Genomic DNA, 18,355 nt, shown 5'->3' with positions numbered 1-18,355 from the left:
ATGTGGAGCCGACTAGTGCGCCGAGGCGATGCTGTCGTCTGGGGCACGGGTGGAGCAGCGTCGAATGCAAGCAGCAGATCTGGATCTCTCATTGGCGGAGGCATGGTATTTGTGTGCGGGCGAGGCGTTTGAAGCGGAGAGTTCTGGCCCGGGAAAAGAGAGTTGAAGTACTAGCAACTCCAGACGATTCAGCCCAGCCTGGGATGAAGTTGATGATTGATAGTTGAATTTCAGTAACTGTCCTTTGGAGACTCCCTGCGATATGGGGATCCTCAGACCACAGTAGTATGAGACACGGCCAAGGAGGCGCAAATGTAAAAATAGCCGTGACGCACGCCCCAACGTGTCCCGTGGAGCGCCGATCATGTTTACTCGATACAAATAGCCATCACCACGGCGATCCGTCCCTTCTTTCATCACCACGTTTCTCCCTCACCTCCACCATGCGCTCCAAAACCTCCGTCAAGCCCTCTGCATACCCGCCACTCCCTTTTCATACGATCCGCGCGCTGGGCTTCCTATCGTCCGTCGTGATCGCCATCATCCTCGCCGTGTTCATCTATCATCTCCACGCCGATGGCTACAAGCTCCCCTTCGCCTTCCTTATTGTAAGATCAAGATTCCCCCTCCCACAGCAGAGCACAATACACAACCAGACCACCAGCGGGGCTGTCGTATACAGAGCAAAAACCAAAATCGAGTCAAAAGAACAATGCTGATATCTCCCTTTCTTCCAAACCAGCTCCTCATCACCGCCGTCCTCTCCCTCGTCAATGTCATCTTCACAAGCCTCATCAACTGCAGCCGCGGTCTCTCCCCCAAATTCTCCATCTTCCTAAACATCCTTCTCCTCATCCTCTGGGCCGTCAGCCTCGGTCTACTAGCCTACAGCATGTCCGGCACGATCCTCACATCCTGCGGCACCAAGTACTGGGCCAACTCCACGGGGATCAGCATATGCCGCAGCTACAAAGCGCTCTTCACATTCACCGTGCTCGGCTGCGCCGCGCACATCGCCGCGCTCGCGCTGGACGTCATCGTGCGCCGTCGCCAGACCCGGCTGGGTGCCTACGGGCCCATGGAGAGCACCGCCGCGTTCGGACTGGGCGACGACCCGATGGACGTCAAGATGTCGGACCGGCGCAGCCAGTCCGTGTCGGGAGTGGCGTACGACGCGGTGCCGGCGCCGATGGCGGGGGCGCACCATGCGCCGTCGTATTCGAATGGCTTCGAGCAGGCGCATGAGGGCGAGGCGGCGCAGTATTATGATGCGGCGCCTGCGAGGAGTCGGCGCAGTGCGCCGCGTGTGCGGTTTAGCTCGTATGAGCAGAGCGGGTATCAGCATCCGGCTGAGCAGACGGGCTATGATCCTGCCATGTATCGCTGAATAGAGGGTGTTGGCTTTGGCTTTGGCTTTGGATTTGCGGGTTGATCTTCTCTGCTATGTGTGCTATTCAGCAGGCGGTTTCTTACTGTGGGCATCTTGCCTGGTCTCTTTCTGGTATCTTGCATGGCATTTATGCTGATCGCAGTTGAATTTGATTGCATGGCGTGACGTGACATGGCGGCGTTGCAACGGGCGTCGATTGATGAATGGAATGAAAAGTTGGACTCTGTGGCTTTGGTAGATAGTTTAGATTCTTCTTCGGGGACTCTTGAAAGTGCTGCAATCTAGCGTAGAGCAAATGGTGACAAAGAAGCAGATGTCCATCCAATGGCAAACAAGAATTGAACTCGACAGGATTATGGAAGCCGCTCGATATTGACAAGATGGAAATGGTATTTTTGGAAGCATAAATCAAAGACCAACGTCGCAGGCGATTACATGATGACCTCGTTGGCAACGTCCTGGGACTGTGGTTAGCATGCTTCTTTATGTAAGAACAATTAGCTCGACTTACCCGCTTGAGCTCCTTGTAGGGAAGACAAACGCAGTTCTGTACGCGAACCTCGTCGCCGACGCCGCACTCCTTGCCCAGAATGGTGATGCTCTGCACCTTGACACCCTGCTTGACAATGCTGGTGGAGTGGTTGCCAATGGGGATCGGTGTACCCTCCACACGGGCCCAGGCACCGACCCGGCCGCTCCAGCCGATAATCGAGTGCATAACGCAGGCATCATGACGGATCTCAGCGTCTTCAAGAACAATGGAATCCTTCACACGGGCACCGGATCCAACGACGACACGAGGGCCGATGGAGACATTCGGGCCAAGCTTAGCCGTAGGGTCAACGGTGGCAGTCGGGTGAATGTAGACCGGAGGTACAATTGTCGCAGAGGGAGGAGTGAGTTCTTCGGACTGGGCCTGGAAAGCCTTTTGGAGGTAGAGGGCGTTGGCGGGCACGGCGGAGCCAGCAGTCTTGATCTGGCGCCAGAAGTCCTTGGTCTCATGAACGAAGAAGCGGTTGCTGTCGGCGAGATCGGAGAGAATGTCCTGCTCGAGGCGGAGCATTTCGGTCTTCTCGCTGTCGTCGTCGTCTCCGGCGGCGACGAATGAGGACTCAAGGTTATCAGACGACGGGTAGGAGAGGATGCGCGGGCGGGTGGTGCGGCGCTTGATGGCGCTGCGGATCGCGGGGAAGATGCACTCGGTAGCGAATAAGTAGACTCCGCAGTTGATAAGGTTGGAGATGTGCGACTCGGGTTTCTCGACGTAGTGCAGCACCCGCTTCGTGTGCGAGTCCGACACGATGCAACCAAAGTTGGATGCCGCCTCGTTGGCAACCCGTGTACCCAGAATCACCGCCTCCGCATCCTTCTCTTCGAACAATCGCAGCATCTCCCCCAGGGGAAACGAGCAGCAGACATCTGCGTTCAGCACGAAGCAGCGCTCCGGCTTACCCTTCAGGATCGCATCGCGGAAGTGGTACAGTCCACCCGCAGTGCCCAGCGCGGTGTACTCCCGTAGGTACTGGATGCGGAACTGGGGGAACTCCTTCGCGGAGTCCTTGATGAAATCACGGAACACAGTCTCATCGTAGTATCCGACTAGAATCACCTCGCGGACATCGGGGACCTTGGCGAGCGCCTTCAAGCAGTGGTGGATGATGGGGTGGCCGGCGACTTCGAATAGGGGCTAGATCCGCGGTATCTACGGTCAGATTCGCTTCGGTACAGAGGAGCACGCTGAACTAAGCGATATTTAGACACGTACCTTGGGCACATCGAGCGACAATGGGCGAAAACGAGTGCCTCGCGAGGGGCCGCCGACCTGTTGATCTGTCAGTTGTGTCCAGTGGCGGGGTGATCATTGCGTCATTTACCAAGATCACGGCCTTGGTGGAGGCCTGGATGGGGTGTTCCCGCACTGGCACTTGGAGCATGGTGATGGCTAGAGCAAAGAATCAGGGGAGAGATGGACAATGGTCTCGAGAAACCTCCAGGTGGCCGGATTCAGCATCCAGAGCTCCGGGCGCCAAGACGACGCTTGCGGTGGGGTGGGCTCACCTGACTGAGTATAGCGCCGTATCCAAGTATAAACGAGTCAACAACGAGTCAACAATCGATGTCCATCCATCAATTGAGTGAAATACAATTTACTCTATTGAGGTCAGCTGGCATATGCCATGGGGAATAATCATTGATATTTTGACTAGACAGGTACAGATTCAAAGCGAAGGCGACTCGCTTCACACGACTATGAACCCCAGCATCTGCTCCATCAATTGTATTCCTTCATGTCTTTTTTTCGTACGACATCTCCAGATCACGTCGCTCGCACTTGGCCGGTCAAGGTTGTTGAAGACCGAAAATCAATGTAAGTGTGTTGGAACGTGAACTTCATCGAAAAGTTCTGCAAATTGACACTCTCGGGCTGTTGTCTGCCATTCCATGAGCATCACTAGTTGCAGCAACTGCCCCAGTCCTCGTTGTAAAAATTGGAAACTTCCATCGTATCTTCTGAGGACCCATACATCTCGTCCTCATCATCATCGTCAACTTGGTGCACGGAGTTGAGCCATTCCTGTGCCCGAGTGAGCTTTTCCTTTTCTTTCGTCAAAGAAATCCGGCGAGCTTCTCGCTCCGGATCTTCAGCCATCAAAGCTGTGCACCGGTCCTCAGCTGTATTTGTACATTGGTCAGGTCAGGCTGCATGCTAGGAATATGTAGAATAAACACTTACATTTGGCATTCAGCCCAATGTCAATTGCGTTTATCAACTCATCCCGGCACTTAAGTCGCAGCCTCGACTCTGCAAACAGGCAGACCACGTCCAGGAAGCGGGAACTGGCAACTTCGTAGTAACCACGAGAGTTCTGAGCACTCGTTAGTACTGGGTTATTGGCTGCGCATGAGGAGAGCACCACCTACCGCCATCATTTCCAATTCCTGTGAAAACTGATCGGGGCCTAGATCAGAGTCTGATACTTTGCCGATGTTCTCGTCTTCACAAAAATTGCGGAGTTTGAGCCAGCACTTGGCTCGGGCACGACGTCGAGCGTAAACGAGAGTCCTCAAAGCCTCGGCCGTGGCCTGTCTGTGTTCAGCCTCGGCCATGGTAAAAGGCCTCACGTATTCCATCCTGTAATAAGCAGTTGCGTCGACGAGAAGCTCGGCATGGGCTTGACCAAGAAAACTGCTCACAATATGGCGAAGCTCCCGATAAAATCCCGTCTGATGGTACTGGGCGATTACTTCGTCAAGAGTCATGAATAGTGCCTTCTGCACCCCCCCGTAAAGCGCATAAGCAAAAGCGGATAGGATATCTTCCCAGTGTTTAACACTTTCGCGATTGAGTGTCTCGGTCGCGCTTGGATCGATCTGGTTGGGCATTCCAACGCGGTGAGATTCTTGTTTAATCCTGTGCAGCTCTTCCAAGGTGAATCGACGCCCTGGTCCTTTCCATTTTTCAAAATGCTCAGTATTATAGGTTGGTCCCCTAGGAACTGGCTTGGAGACATTCTCCGAAGTCTGGGCATCAGGAATAGGAGCTTTTCGTTTGAGTCGGGTGGGGGTTTGCGGATTAAGAATAATTTCACAGTCCGAGTCGATCTTTTCTGCAAGAAGCACGGTATCAGAGTCCGAAATGGTGATCAAACTAGGCCGTGTAGTTTTAAGAGCCTTTTGGAAATCTGTCACCAGAAGATTCCAATCTTTTTGGAGGATATTGCTCCCATGTCCACCAGTAAAAATACCATTGAATCTCACGCCAAGCTTGAAGAGCTTATCCCGTAGGATTTGCTGAACGTTCTCGGTGGGTGGGTCTGGAAGCTTGTTGAGCTCGGTGTCAATTCGCTCGGCCTTCTCGTTGATCTGCTCGATGACGGAGGGCAGGCACTTTTGAATCTGTGCCATAAGAACATCGGAGAGAGCCGACTGGAGCTTGCGGACGCCAAAGCGATCCTGGTGTCGAGCCATCTGACTGGACCAGGGCGGTCTTTCAAAATAGAGATCTTCCTCCTCTCTTGCCTGGAGATGGTCGATGTCAGGGTTCGAATTGTTGCGGACAACGAAGTAGCCATGCCCTAGCTGGAACTTCGTCCCGTCTAGCATTTCAACCCATTGCGTATGGCTGTCATCCCCCGAGAGCTTGTCTGGCTTCGTCAAAACACCAAGGGTGCGCTCTTTGGCAGTTTTGACGTCACGGATTATCCGTGCAGCGCTGGAATTTGTGGCATCATCCGTCATCGTTAGAGTCAAAAGGATGATACAATTTTCCTGAGAGACATATTTCCGGACTAGGTTCTCCACCAGTTGGACCAAGTACGCCTCCTCATCGTGTTCCGCCTGGCTGATGACACCAGGCAAATCGTAAAATGACAACGCCGGAAAGCTCGGCGCAGAGATATCCAAGCGGACGACGTTGGGGGAGAACTTCTCCTCTGCTTCCATGGACATTCCCAGGTTGTTGCCAGGTACATAGTCTTGTGAGGGTGTACGCGGATTCAGGATTGCAAGCTGAGCCCAACGAATGGCATCCTGTACCTTGTCCTTGTCGGTGAGGGTAACAAAAACTTCATCCTCCTGGCTTCCCATGGGTTTCCAAGGTCCAAGAGCATCAGGTCTCCGAGAAACATTTTTTGGTCGCTTCCCGGGGTGAGGCTCATAACAATAGCGGATTGACAGGTAAATGACGCATTTCCAGCCCTGGCCTTCCTCACTCTCACAAATATTGATTTCCATGGGGCAGCGAGTGCAGGTGCCTGCGCTGCGGGGGACTTTGATGCCAGAAATACCCTCGATGAGAGAGCTCTTGCCCGTACTCTGGTCGCCCACAACGCAGATCTTTGGCAGCGTGATGTTACTATCCTCTATGCCCAGGTGGCTGAGGTTCTGGATTTTTTTAACCAGATCCTTCATGTCCAGCGTGAGGATGTCGACGGAGGACGAGGTGCTACCAGTAGTCTGGACTGGGAGCTGCTGAGGAACGAACATGCTGTCGGGAGCTAGTTTTGGTGTGGTGTTAGATGATTCTGCGGCTGTGATGGTTAGATGGCTTACACTCAGTCTTGGGTTGCATTGGAAACTGACGATAACGTGTCATAGCACAGGACTCTGGCTTGACAGACCTGTTGAGATAATGAAACACACAGTAACAGTGGGTGGTGATGGGAAAGCGGCGAAGTGGAATGAGCCCTGTTGGAGTGGGGTTTTCAACGCGGCTTGGTCGATGGTTAGAGAGGTGCAGATACAGTATCGCCTGCAGCTTACAGGAGATCAAGTCTCAAGGATGGGAATCAAGTTCAAGAAGGATGACTAGAGTGGAGGATGGTGGGAGAAGCAGAAGGGATTCCAGGAGAAGAAAGTAGGAGATAGAAGAATAGAAGACTAGAAGGTTGAAAGATCAAGGAAGGTGGGGTGCAAGTAAGAAACTGAGAGAGGCAGCTAGTTTAGTGTGCTATTTATACTAAGCATACGCCGTAGAAATAAGGCTGCATTTGAAAATGCACATCAAGGAAAATCATGCCAGTGGTCCATACCGGACTGTGTCTTTCTCATATTGAAGAGTTGACCATGCCAAATATGTGGACGATGTCCCAGTCCCCATTCAAAAGCCCATTCTACCCACGATTCAAGGATAACGGATACATATGCATCCATGGATACCTGCAATGAAAGTAGTAAGCTTTCTACTACTACTACTACTACTACTACTACTACTACTACTCGGCTTGGTACGCTGAATATCCTGGTGAGTAGGTGGCAACGCATATTAAGTATAGTAGGCGCCGTCTACTAGAAGTTGACGTTGATCAGAAGTTCAAGATTCCAACCTTGGAAGTTTCTCCTATTCCTTTCCTAAGCACCATCAAAAACCAAAAGGCTTTGAAGATTGACACGACCAAATCCATGCCGACGCAATAGTTCCCGACCACGATGAACAGGGAACTCGGCCACGACTATGATGCTGATATCTTCGGCACCGATGCCAGCTTCATCTAAGAGCTGTAGTACCGCACAAAGGGTCTGCCCTGTAGCAAGGACATCGTCGACCACTACTACCGACGCCCCTCGAGGGATCAAATTGCATTCCATCTCGATCTCCTTCTCTCCTAGATTGCTAGAATCCGAAGAAGATATGTGCGACGTAGGTTTGGCGACTGAAATGGTGGGCGGGGGAAGCTTGCCGGCGTCGCGGATCAGCGCCAAAGGTACATCGACCCGCGAGGCCAACGCCGACGCATACAGAAACCCCCCAGCCTCGCAGCACACTACCACATCCACTTTGGCCCAGTCACCGGTGAAGTGAGTTTGCAGCAGAGAGGTGCACAGGATTAGTCCACCCGGTTGCTGGGATATGTTCAGCACGTGTTGGAACTCGATGCCCGGGCGTGGGAAGTCGAGTACTGGACGCACCATGTTAGATAGTCGCTGAAGGTCCTCGTGGAAGAAGGGAAGCAGGTCATGTTCGGCAAACCTTTCCGCGGCCTCGTCCCCAGTTGCGTCATTGTCGAAGATGAGACTCGGGCGGTAGTCCAAGACCTTCAGATTTGACCTGTCACTGATGCTGTTTCTCTTGTCGTCACCATCACCATCACCGACGTGACACTCTCGGCGAGCCCACCGGGTCTCGGTGCTAGCTTTGACACGAACCTCGAGCAGTCGGCTATCTGACACTAAATGTGAAAAGGCTGCAACCGGCGCCTCATCTCTCATCCCTGTGATCAGCAGCACATCCACATCCATGGCGTTGTACACCACATTCAGAAAATGCTCCTCCGGCAGCCGAGATCGATGCCGCACTTGGCTCTGGAAGAAAGTCGTCAGCGCCGACCGATGTTGCTCTTTATAAGCACGGTCATAAAGCAAGCGCTGCAGGTCAGCGCCGGTAGCCCTCGCGTATTCTTTTTTGGTCACATCGCTAATGCTGACCGCGCGCGCCACGAGGTTCTTGTGGGCACATTTGATAAAGACCGAGACCCAGATGTCAGCGCAATAGTCCTTGCCAACGCCACTTTCACCCGTGACAAGGATGATAAGCTTCTGTCTCAGAGGCGCTTTTGCTTTTGGGAGTGGGCAGGTGTAAGCCAGCGTGTTGCGAGGATCCCACCTGTGCTTAAGACGAGCCAGGCGTGGCCGGTTTGCTCCAAAAGCCTTAGTTGCCAGCTCGGTATCTCTGGGGTCTGGCCCAAGGTCTGCGCTGTAAACTCCGCTGCTCACGGGCAGCAAGTCTCTGGCGACTTTGTACACCCATTCAATGGCAGCTTGGGCGACTTCGGTTTCATCTTGATCATGGGTCCACACTCCAGTGACAACACAAGCAAAATCCCAGTCTCGACAGCCGAAAGCAGTGGCATCGGGCGCCACGTCGCCGACTGCTCCACCACCTTGCAAAAGATGGAGATAGCAGAGAGGCGAGGGACGAGTCTCAACGGCCGCCACCAAGATGTCAGCCACGCTTGGTTCTCCAATGTTTTTCAAGAATAAACATCTCTTGAACGAGAAAGTCCTGCTTCCACCGTGTCCGACGTGCATCCCGAACATATAAATCTCGGCTTCGAACAAATCGACACCGTTCACAACCTTAAAATTGTCTTCCAGCCCCAGAACCGTGCGTCCAGTTGTGGGCATGGGTGTTTCAGAGGTGAGTCCGGTTGTGGAACACTCGACCATTGTCACGCCAAAATGCAGCTGGCTGTTGTCCCAGTACAGATACGCATCTGCAGAGCAGTTCCGGGGAAGCTTCCTGGCAACGCATTCATCAAAATTGTTCAGCTTGAGCCGCGCCTCGAGCTTGTCACTCAGTGGGACAACCCAATTTCGAGTCGCGTATGTCGGAGCAATGTAGGCTTTGAAAGTAACTCTGACTACAATACCAAAGTTGGTGCCAGCGCCTTTGATAGCCCATAATAGATCGGTGTCGTTTTCTGGGCGTATGGCACCTGCTGGCCGGTGTTGGCTTGGTACACAACCGATGCAGAGGACCTGACTAGAGTCGATGCTGACCACCACAGCACCAACGATGGCGTCGCATGAGAGCCCGTACATCCTAGCCAGGTGTCCGATGCCACCTTGTAGCCACAGCCCTGCACCTACACTCGGACGGGTCCCCAGTGGCACAGTCACGCCCGTCGCCATTGTTTTGCGGACAATATCCCCTGTCTTGCAGCCCGCCTCGGCGACAACTAAGGAACCGAAGCCGGAGTCCGAGTCTTGATCACTGCCTGCCGTAAGAACATGTACTTGATGAAAGTTGCTCATGTCGACCGAGATAACGTGGGTCCATAGACAATGTGCACTGTGACCGCCGCCAATGACGGTCAGGCTAACCCCATGCTTGAGAGCCCATCGAACGCACTGCTGGACCTGTTCAATCTCTCTCGGTTTCACGATAGCCGCGGGATTGTGGAGGCGAGATTCTCTGTTTTTAACTGTCTTTCCCCCATTTAACAATGGCACTTGAGCCGTCAGCTCCGGTAACGCCGTCGCGTGTTTGGTGAAGGCTGCCATGACGTTGGGCCAGCCAATGAAGAGACGTTCTGGATGGGCTTCATCACGACGACCCAAGAGACGGCACACCTTACGCCATTCGATTTGGATACCTTTGTTCACCTCCGCATCCTGCATGACAAACCCCGCAACGATAGGAGTGAAACAGTCCAGTACCTCGTCGTTATCTGCCACACAAATAGCTCCCGTGGGGAAAGAAGCCGTTCGATGGCACACCAATCCATTGAGCTGCAGGGCTCCATCGCAATGAAAAACCACCACCATTCCGCCTTCAGGCTGCTCAACAAGCATGCTTAGTGCCTGTTCAATGAACTTGACTTCGGGCTTCATGCTGTACATGCTGTGGCAGAATAGAATGATGTCGAACTTCTCATCGTTATCACGTCTACCGGTATCGGTACCGCTTCCTGTATTGCTATTCAGAACGAATGGCGCTCGGTGGATGTCGGGTGGGCTTTCCAGACAAGGCAGCGGGCACTCGGTCTCCGAGGTAGAGCTAAGCCATTCTTCCAATCTTGAAGAAAACACATGACTGGGCTCAAATGCAGCGTATCTCTTGACCTTCTGCCTCAGACGATCGGGCAGATATCCAAGTAGGCTCTTTGGTCCGGGTCCGATTTCCAGCGCCGAGATGCTGATGCGCGATTTAAAGAGAGGAGCGAGCAGCTCAGATAGTTGAGGGATGATAAAGTCTTGGTAGGTCAGCCATCCTGAGCCTCTCGTCAAGATATCGAAACCAGCACTGTACTGTGTCTCTGACAATGGCTGTTTCAGGGACGACTCTGTTTTCGGGGCTTTCTGCCTCAGGGCCCACTTAAGGGAATCAAAAGTGGTCATTTCAACTGAGTGGGAGTGCTTGGACGGTGAAGATTATTGCAGTTCGCCCTTTAGTTACGTGCAAAAATAGCTTGTAACTAACAGGCAATGACAGCAGTGCAAGGTTGACGATGTCAGCACAGGGAAAGAGGGCTCAAGGGGAGGAAGAAGGAAAGAGCCAGGCACCTATTACCTAAACTAGAAAGACCGGGGCAGTAGAAGCCAATTTGATTGAGGAAGGGGGGAGAGGAGGGAAAAAGAAAGCCTCCAACCGACACTACTTATTCTATATACACCACGCGGGGGTGCCTCAGCTACCACATGTTGTTCCCTCTAAAAAAGTGATCTGGTCCTCTTAACTGAAAGATGTTTTCGGAATTTCCCATCTATTATTTTGAAAATCTGGGGCTTGAAAGATGAAGAGAGCCATTTTCAAAATATGGGAAATATGAAGTAGCAAGGTCAAGACTACACTGATAGCTAGCACTGTCTATGGGGATAGTGCCATTGTCACTACTCCAAATCCAGCCAGCGCTATCCATGGAGAACATGAATAGGTTTGATATAACCTGACCATTCCTTAACTACCTTGAGATTGTACACCGGGCACTGTCCGCCTCGCTGAGGTCAAGCATTGGTGAATAGAGGGCTGCTTTGAGGTGATAATTCTTCCATTCATATATAACCAGGACGCTGCTGAAACTGCTTTTTACAAGGTCAAAGAGAAGGCAATAGCTGCGTCTGTCCTGATTTCCAAGTGAGCTCTACCAGGCTTTGGTATAATCACCATCTAGCAAGCTAATTCTTTTGGAAGATGTGAAGTATGGACCTTTAAAGCTCTATTTCTAAAATATCATTTAACGTTTTCTGGCATACAAGCATGGTATCATGGGCAGTATCTCACAATCCAGAGTTCCAATTTGGAACTCTCTGGACAATGGTTTGCTAGTGAACCATGCTTTACTTCCTCAGTTTCCATATGCTCTGTAGAATCCTTGGACTGGAAGTCAGAATAGTGAAGCCTTGAGACTGAAAGGATAAGTAGATAAGTCTTATGGCTCAAGACATACAAACTTGAATTGTATAGATCATTGGGACCACGCCAAGCCTAAATGATACAGCGGGGTAAAGCCCCGCTGGGCTGCCCTAAGCCCTAATCCCCAATTGGGTAAGTTGTTCTATTTGTGAGATATGAAGAAGAAAAGAGAGACAGAGGTGATATGTATGGTTTAGAGAAATCTAACCTCTTCTCTAGTCATCTTGGCTACCAGCGGGGATGAGGGACTCCTCGCAGTGCAGAGGGTCAGCAACCCTGTAGTTATGCGCTGCCCAATCAAGTGCCAGGGCGGTGGACTCACGCCCAAAATTTCCCGCGCCGTCTCCTCCTGCTCTGAAGCAGAACCGCAAGGGCTCCGCGTCTTAGAAAATAGGATAAAGAAGGACCATGGAATAGAAGTTCGGGTGAAAATGTTACAGCATGTGCCCAGGCGCACTAACCAAACAAGCCAAAAGACCAAATATGCTAGAACGCTATGTTCTAGCATGCCCGGGACCGATATAAGTAGCGCACAACGTTAGACTAGGGAGGACCAGTGCCCTAGTCCTAACAGAAAATATATATTTGTGTATATAGTCTAGTTTATATGGCAAGGAACCCGGCTCGATATGTTCTGCCGGCAAATCGGGCTACCGCCTGACAGATCCGTGAATGAGTCAATCAATCAATCAAAATTTCACGCGCCCCTCCTTCACCCCACCATCCACCTTCTAATCTCCCCTCTACAATCACACGTCATGGCGGATTCGAACCCTGTCAAGGAGGCTGAGGCTTCTATGGCCAACCTTCTTCTCGATGAGGTTACTGGTGAGAAGGTCTCCAAGTCCGAATTGAAGAGGCGCCAGAAACTGCGCGAGAAGGAAGCCAAGAAGAAGGAGAAGGAGGCAACTGCTCCTCCCAAACCTGCGAAGAAGGCATCTGAGGAGGAAGAGGAGGCTAACTTGACTCCCAATGTAAGCTGCGGTTCTGCCATTTGAAGGATACTCTAGCTGATCCGTGTACCACCCCAGCAATACTTTGAGATCCGGAGCAAGAAGATCAACAAGCTGCGCGGCACCAAGCAGCCCGACCCTTACCCACACAAGTTTCAGGTTACCACGGATTTGCGGCAGTTCCTGAAGGACTATGAGGGTCTCGAAAAGGGCGAGCAGAAGCCTGATATCTCCATTCGCATTGCCGGTCGTATCTACACCAAGCGCTCCTCCGGTACCAAGCTGAATTTCTACGATATTCGCGCTGAAGGTGTGAAGGTCCAGGTGATGTGCCAGGCTCAGTTCGCTACTGGTAGTGTGCCCTTCGAAGAGCAGCATGAGCACCTTCGGAGAGGTGATATCGTTGGTATTGTCGGTTTCCCCGGTCGCACTTCGCCCAAGAACCGCGCCGACGGGGAGCTGTCTATCTTCGCCACCGAGGTCATTCTTTTGGCACCTTGCCTGCACGCCATCCCCTCCGAGCACTATGGCTTCCAGGACAAGGAGCAGCGTTTCCGCCAACGCTATCTTGATCTGATCATGAACGACCGCTCCCGTAACATCTTCCGCACCCGCGCCAAGATCGTCAGTTACGTGCGCAACTACTTCGACAGCCGTGATTTCACCGAGGTTGAAACCCCCATGATGAATGCTATTGCTGGTGGTGCCACTGCCAAGCCCTTCATCACTCACCACAATGACCTCGACATGAATCTGTTTATGCGTGTTGCCCCCGAGCTGTACCTGAAGATGCTGATTGTGGGTGGCCTCGAGCGTGTATACGAGCTTGGTCGCCAGTTCCGTAATGAGGGCATTGATCTCACTCACAACCCCGAGTTCACCACTTGTGAGTTCTATTGGGCTTATGCCGACGTTTATGACGTGATGAACCTGACCGAGGAGCTTATCTCCGGTCTGGTTAAGCATGTTACTGGTGGCTACGAGACCACCTTCCACACCCAGAGCGGTGAAACTTACAATGTGAACTGGAAGGCCCCTTGGCGTCGGGTGGAGATGATTCCTGCTCTGGAGGAAGCCACCGGTGAAAAGTTCCCGCCTGGTGATCAGCTCCACACCCAGGAAACGAACGAATTCCTCAAGCGGATGCTCAAGAAGATGAATGTCGAGTGCTCGCCACCTCAAACTAACGCCCGCATGCTGGACAAGCTGGTTGGTGAGTTTATTGAGGAGACTTGCGTCAACCCGACCTTCATCACCGGCCACCCCCAGATGATGTCGCCACTGGCCAAGTACCATCGCCAGAATGTCGGTCTGTGCGAGCGTTTTGAGGCTTTCGTCTGTAAGAAAGAGATCGTCAATGCCTACACCGAGCTGAATGATCCGTTTGACCAGCGCCTGCGCTTCGAGGAGCAGGCCAACCAGAAGGACCAGGGTGATGACGAGGCTCAGCTTATCGACGAGAACTTCTGCACTTCTCTCGAGTACGGTCTACCCCCAACTGGCGGCTGGGGCATGGGTATTGATCGCTTGGTCATGTTCTTGACCGACAACTACAGCATCAAGGAGGTGCTGGCCTTCCCCTTCATGAAGGAAGACAAGAGCCAGGCCGAGGGCAAGCCTGCTGCAGAGGTTGCTGGTGTTGAGCCCCAGCCCGAGGAGGGAATTCGTATGTTACTACTTTCCTGTAATTTCCACAGTCCCGTTTCACTAACGTTAAATCTACAGCCCACAAATAAATGATATGATTGTCTGAGATTGGGATGTTGATATGTCTTGGACATGCGATGATGGTCTTACTGGGTCTTGCATGCGGCTTCAACGGTTTTCATGAGCAATCCATCAGTTAAAAATTAGATCGAAAATATCCTAACTATACCCGAGGTCTTCCTGCTGTATTTTCCACCTGTAAAGTGCCAAAAACCTAGCATCTTGAGTTGGATTTAGATCTACTACGAAGGCGGCATGGAATCCACCTGCTTGTCAAGGGGTCTGGACGAGCGATGTAAGGCTCGTGACCTAATTCAGCACAGAATGAAATTCTTATCTCTCTGCAAATTGGCGCGCATTCAAGCGGTATCTGCCGACCTGCTCTCAGTCTGAGAACCCTCCTGCATAAAAGGGGAAACCGTGCCCTCTTGAGACTTCTTCCATCCTTCAACCTACTGTCCTGTCATCTTTGCGATTCAACAGCCTTCGATATCTCTTCAACATTTCTTATTTGTTTTTCTTTTCAAAGACTTGACTATGGAACTGACTAAGCCCTTTGTCCAAGTATTGACCACTGCGCATTCCCAAGAACAGACTGATCAACCCGAGGCTCTTGATTTACGACAGCTTGAAGAAGCCAGAAAGACACGACAGGCTCTTCCAGAGGGACCAGTCGACAGTTCCGGACCACCTGAGCCCATGGAGCCTCGTGTACTCACTGAACCGCCTCGATATGATCGCTTTCCTGCCAGAGGACTGTTCGGAGACCCGCCTTTTTATTCTATGCCAGAGCCTGTCATACGACAACCTCTAACTCCACGAGGTTACGCTGGATCTGTCAGTAATCATACCAACACGCCCATCTTCTTGCTTCTCCGAGTGTCTTATTCTATTAATACCTTCCTTCTCTAGACAACCCACTTACCAACTCCTTCCACGGCCAAGGTATGGAAATTTATTGAAGATACGCATGGACTTTTCAGAAAACGGTCTAACATTGATGCCTACAGATCAATTGGCCTGGACCCCCCGAAGAGTTGCTACGGAAGTCAACTCCTCTTTACAGACCAAGTCATTTCTTTGAAGATGTCAGCCCGATAGCACCTGCATCTGTGAGTCTCTCTCCGCATCCCACAATGCAATAAGAGGAATCAAGAAGACTAACAGCCTCAGTAGCAAAAGAAAAAACTATCTACTCCTATCATGTCCGAGCCCCCCAAGTCTGAAGAGCAGCAAGAGCCTTCCCCACCACCAACGAAGCCGTCCAAGTCTCTCCCCATACGGCCAGCATCCACAAGAACCCGCCAGACAGTCACCGTACAATTTAGCGACGTCGCCGCGCACACCGCGAAATGTGACCAATGTGACAAACGCAACAAGGACGGCATGACGCGGTGTCTCGCTTGCGGTTGGCAATGCTGCCGTCGCTGTCTGATCGATAGAGGTGGAGATCGTACCCACCGGTCCTTCACGAGCACGCATGCCCCCGAAAGCGAAACCCGTACTCCGGCGCTGGCTTCCTCGACGAAGAATGCATCTGGGGCAACAACTATTCCATCAGTGGAGAGCACCTCGGGCACCACGGAGGCGAGACAGGCGGCCGAGGCTCTCTGGAGTCTGGGATCTGGGGGACCTCGAAGCCAAAGCCTTGAAGAACGATCTACCACTCCTGCCCGTGATAATCAGAATGATCGAGAGATAGAGACGCTTAGCGAGTTGGAGTCAGAGGATCCGGACGAGACTTTGACTATGGGATCTGAGAGTGAGGTTGAGAATGATATGGATGTTCATGAAATGGTGGATTATCGGGAGGTTCGACGGAACCCGCCTCGTGTCGCGCGCCCTACGCAGTTGACGGAATAGGGAGAGCAAGGAATCATGGAACAAAAAGACTTGTGGTATCTGAGTGTGTGCTACATGAGATTAGCCATAAAATTGGAAGTAGCAACTCTGATTTGTCTTTACACGTGTAGGCGAAGTATTTATACAGACGGGATTGATGAAATCCGTAAAAGAAAAGAATGGAGATGGTATGAGACACCAAGGCCGAGCAGCAAAAGCCTGTTTTGGTCAACTTATTCGTACATCCAGAACGATCCCAAGCTGCTCAAAGTCTCTTGACGGCAGAGGCACTCGAGGCCGACAGCCCCTGGGAGCGAGCCTTAACGGCCATCTGCAACAGCTTTGCAGTGCGGGACGGGTTCCATACACGGCTGCCAAGCACGAGAACCCAGGTCAGAAGGAACAAGCTACCAGCCTGGTGAGCAGAAGCAAGTGGCGTAGGCACCAGATACAGCAAAGTAGAGATGCCGAGACCAACTTGCATGAATGCAAATCCGACAACACCATGAACACCCTTCCTGGCAGCGGGAGGCAGGAGGCGCTTCACTGTAGGCGAACGGCGGGAATAAGCCCACAGAGCCATGATGGAGGTAAAGGTAGTCATGGCGAGAATACGGTGATCCAGTTGGACGAGAGAGGGATTCTCAAGCATGTTACGCCACCAGAGATCAGAGCGGTCCTCGTGGCGCGAGTAGCGATCGTCCCACAGCTCGGGGCTAGGCGGCGCCAGCCCGTTACCCATATAGGGGAACTCATTATAAATGAGTCCAGCATCCAGGCCGGCAACGAGACCACCAGACATAGCGGTAGTGAGAACAAGCAGGGCCAAACCAGCGACGGAGCGACGGAAGATCGCCAGACGCGGGTCCCGGAGGGCCTCGAGATGCTTCAAACCAGACACGGCGTCTGCCATCAGTCGGTGGGACCGCAGAATGGCGAGGCCGTTCCACAGCATGGCGACATAGCAGGTGAATGCAGCTCCCAAGTGCGCAGTCAGACGATACTGGCTCACACGGGGGTGGCTGCCAGGAGCAAACAAGTCATCCTTCAAGCCAGACTTGACCATCCACCATCCGAGGAAGCCCTGAAATCCAATCAGACCAGCAATACCCGCCAGGCGCCAGGCCATGGGCGTCGAGACCTTCTTGCGTGCAACGAAATAAACCGCGGGCAGAACAAATGACATGCCCACGAATCGGCCCCAGAGACGGTGGATCCATTCCATGTAGTAGATCGACTTGAATTCAGACAGGTTCATATTCGGGTTCAGCAATTTGAATTCGGGAGAAGCACGGTATTTCGCAAACTCCAACTCCCAGTCCTCCGCATTCATGGGTGGCATGGAGCCGGTGACAGGTCGCCATTCGGTGATACTTAATCTGTTCCAGTAGTTTATCCCGTCAGCTTCCGGAGCTCAAGTGCGGTGCGTGAAGATCAGTCAGGCACGAACCCAGACTCCGTCAAACGTGTCAAGCCACCAAAAACCACGATACCGAACACACTCGCAGCGCTACCCAGAAGCCAGTATGCGACAGACTTGTCGCTGATCTTGGGAAAGCTCGATTTAGCCTTGGCTTGGGTAACACCCTCTTCGATGGTGCCCGTCAATTCCGCCGCAGCCGCTGAGCGTCTGATACTTGAAGTGAAGAACTGGCGGTTCTTGTCGTTAAAAAGAGACGAACGAGCCTTGGTGGGTTGAGGAGATGGCATCGCGGCGAACCGGCGGATGGATTTGGCCGCGTAGCCTTGATTGCGCAGACATTGTCGGCAGGTGAATAAGTCCCTGGACAATCGCGGCGCGATGCTCCGCCATGCTGATAGGGTCGTCCCCAGAGAAGCCATGGCGACTTGTCGATAGGTGAGTGGCAGAGGAAGAAAAAGCGCGCCCTCGATTACGGGGATCATGCGATGTTACGGGCCGATAGCCAATCAGCGGCTGGGAATTTGCTGGTCGCAACTGTACAGTGACGACCTGCTGGCAGATGTTAATTATGAAGAAGACGAGCTGGATATGGAAACAACTTCCGATGAAATTATTAAGCTATTCATTTGTTCAGTCAGTTGATAAGCTAATGTTTATTCCAATTGAAGTTGCGAATCTGTGTTAAT

At 52.2% G+C, this 18,355-nt stretch overlaps 7 protein-coding genes across 7 annotated transcripts; 3 read left to right on the top strand and 4 right to left on the bottom strand.

The window, feature by feature from the left end:
* Positions 1 to 443: 443 nt before the first annotated feature.
* N7459_001309 (uncharacterized protein) lies at positions 444 to 1,387 on the top strand (the record flags this gene model as incomplete). Its single annotated transcript, XM_056940494.1, has 2 exons — positions 444 to 608; positions 743 to 1,387. The coding sequence occupies 2 exons, from the start codon at positions 444 to 446 to the stop codon at positions 1,385 to 1,387; spliced, it is 810 nt and encodes a 269-aa protein (XP_056804774.1).
* A 434-nt stretch (positions 1,388 to 1,821) lies between these two features.
* N7459_001308 (mannose-1-phosphate guanylyltransferase) lies at positions 1,822 to 3,324 on the bottom strand (the record flags this gene model as incomplete). Its single annotated transcript, XM_056940493.1, has 4 exons — positions 1,822 to 1,848; positions 1,902 to 3,077; positions 3,156 to 3,212; positions 3,265 to 3,324. 4 exons carry the CDS (start codon positions 3,322 to 3,324, stop codon positions 1,822 to 1,824), a joined length of 1,320 nt encoding a protein of 439 aa, XP_056804773.1.
* Positions 3,325 to 3,842: 518 nt separating this feature from the next.
* Positions 3,843 to 6,461, bottom strand: N7459_001307 (putative dynamin GTPase; the record flags this gene model as incomplete). The annotated part of the gene is made up of 4 exons (XM_056940492.1): positions 3,843 to 4,063; positions 4,125 to 4,257; positions 4,313 to 6,387; positions 6,443 to 6,461. 4 exons carry the CDS (start codon positions 6,459 to 6,461, stop codon positions 3,843 to 3,845), a joined length of 2,448 nt encoding a protein of 815 aa, XP_056804772.1.
* Positions 6,462 to 7,240: 779 nt separating this feature from the next.
* On the bottom strand, positions 7,241 to 10,729 carry N7459_001306 (uncharacterized protein; the record flags this gene model as incomplete). The annotated part of the gene is made up of 1 exon (XM_056940491.1): positions 7,241 to 10,729. One exon carries the CDS (start codon positions 10,727 to 10,729, stop codon positions 7,241 to 7,243), a length of 3,489 nt encoding a protein of 1,162 aa, XP_056804771.1.
* A 1,773-nt stretch (positions 10,730 to 12,502) lies between these two features.
* On the top strand, positions 12,503 to 14,433 carry N7459_001305 (lysine--tRNA ligase KRS1; the record flags this gene model as incomplete). Its single annotated transcript, XM_056940490.1, has 3 exons — positions 12,503 to 12,718; positions 12,755 to 14,363; positions 14,423 to 14,433. 3 exons carry the CDS (start codon positions 12,503 to 12,505, stop codon positions 14,431 to 14,433), a joined length of 1,836 nt encoding a protein of 611 aa, XP_056804770.1.
* Positions 14,434 to 15,607: 1,174 nt separating this feature from the next.
* N7459_001304 (uncharacterized protein) lies at positions 15,608 to 16,267 on the top strand (the record flags this gene model as incomplete). Its single annotated transcript, XM_056940489.1, has 1 exon — positions 15,608 to 16,267. One exon carries the CDS (start codon positions 15,608 to 15,610, stop codon positions 16,265 to 16,267), a length of 660 nt encoding a protein of 219 aa, XP_056804769.1.
* Positions 16,268 to 16,511: 244 nt separating this feature from the next.
* cox15 (cytochrome c oxidase assembly protein cox15) lies at positions 16,512 to 18,088 on the bottom strand (the record flags this gene model as incomplete). The annotated part of the gene is made up of 2 exons (XM_056940488.1): positions 16,512 to 17,625; positions 17,697 to 18,088. The coding sequence occupies 2 exons, from the start codon at positions 18,086 to 18,088 to the stop codon at positions 16,512 to 16,514; spliced, it is 1,506 nt and encodes a 501-aa protein (XP_056804768.1).
* Positions 18,089 to 18,355: the final 267 nt, after the last annotated feature.

Source organism: Penicillium hispanicum, assembly GCF_028827665.1.
Source record: "Penicillium hispanicum strain IBT 35686 chromosome Unknown utg000001l_segment0_segment0, whole genome shotgun sequence".
Classification (NCBI taxonomy): Eukaryota; Fungi; Ascomycota; class Eurotiomycetes; order Eurotiales; family Aspergillaceae; genus Penicillium; species Penicillium hispanicum.
Note: the sequence above shows the minus strand (reverse complement) of the source record. Positions and strands in the feature narration are given on the sequence as shown.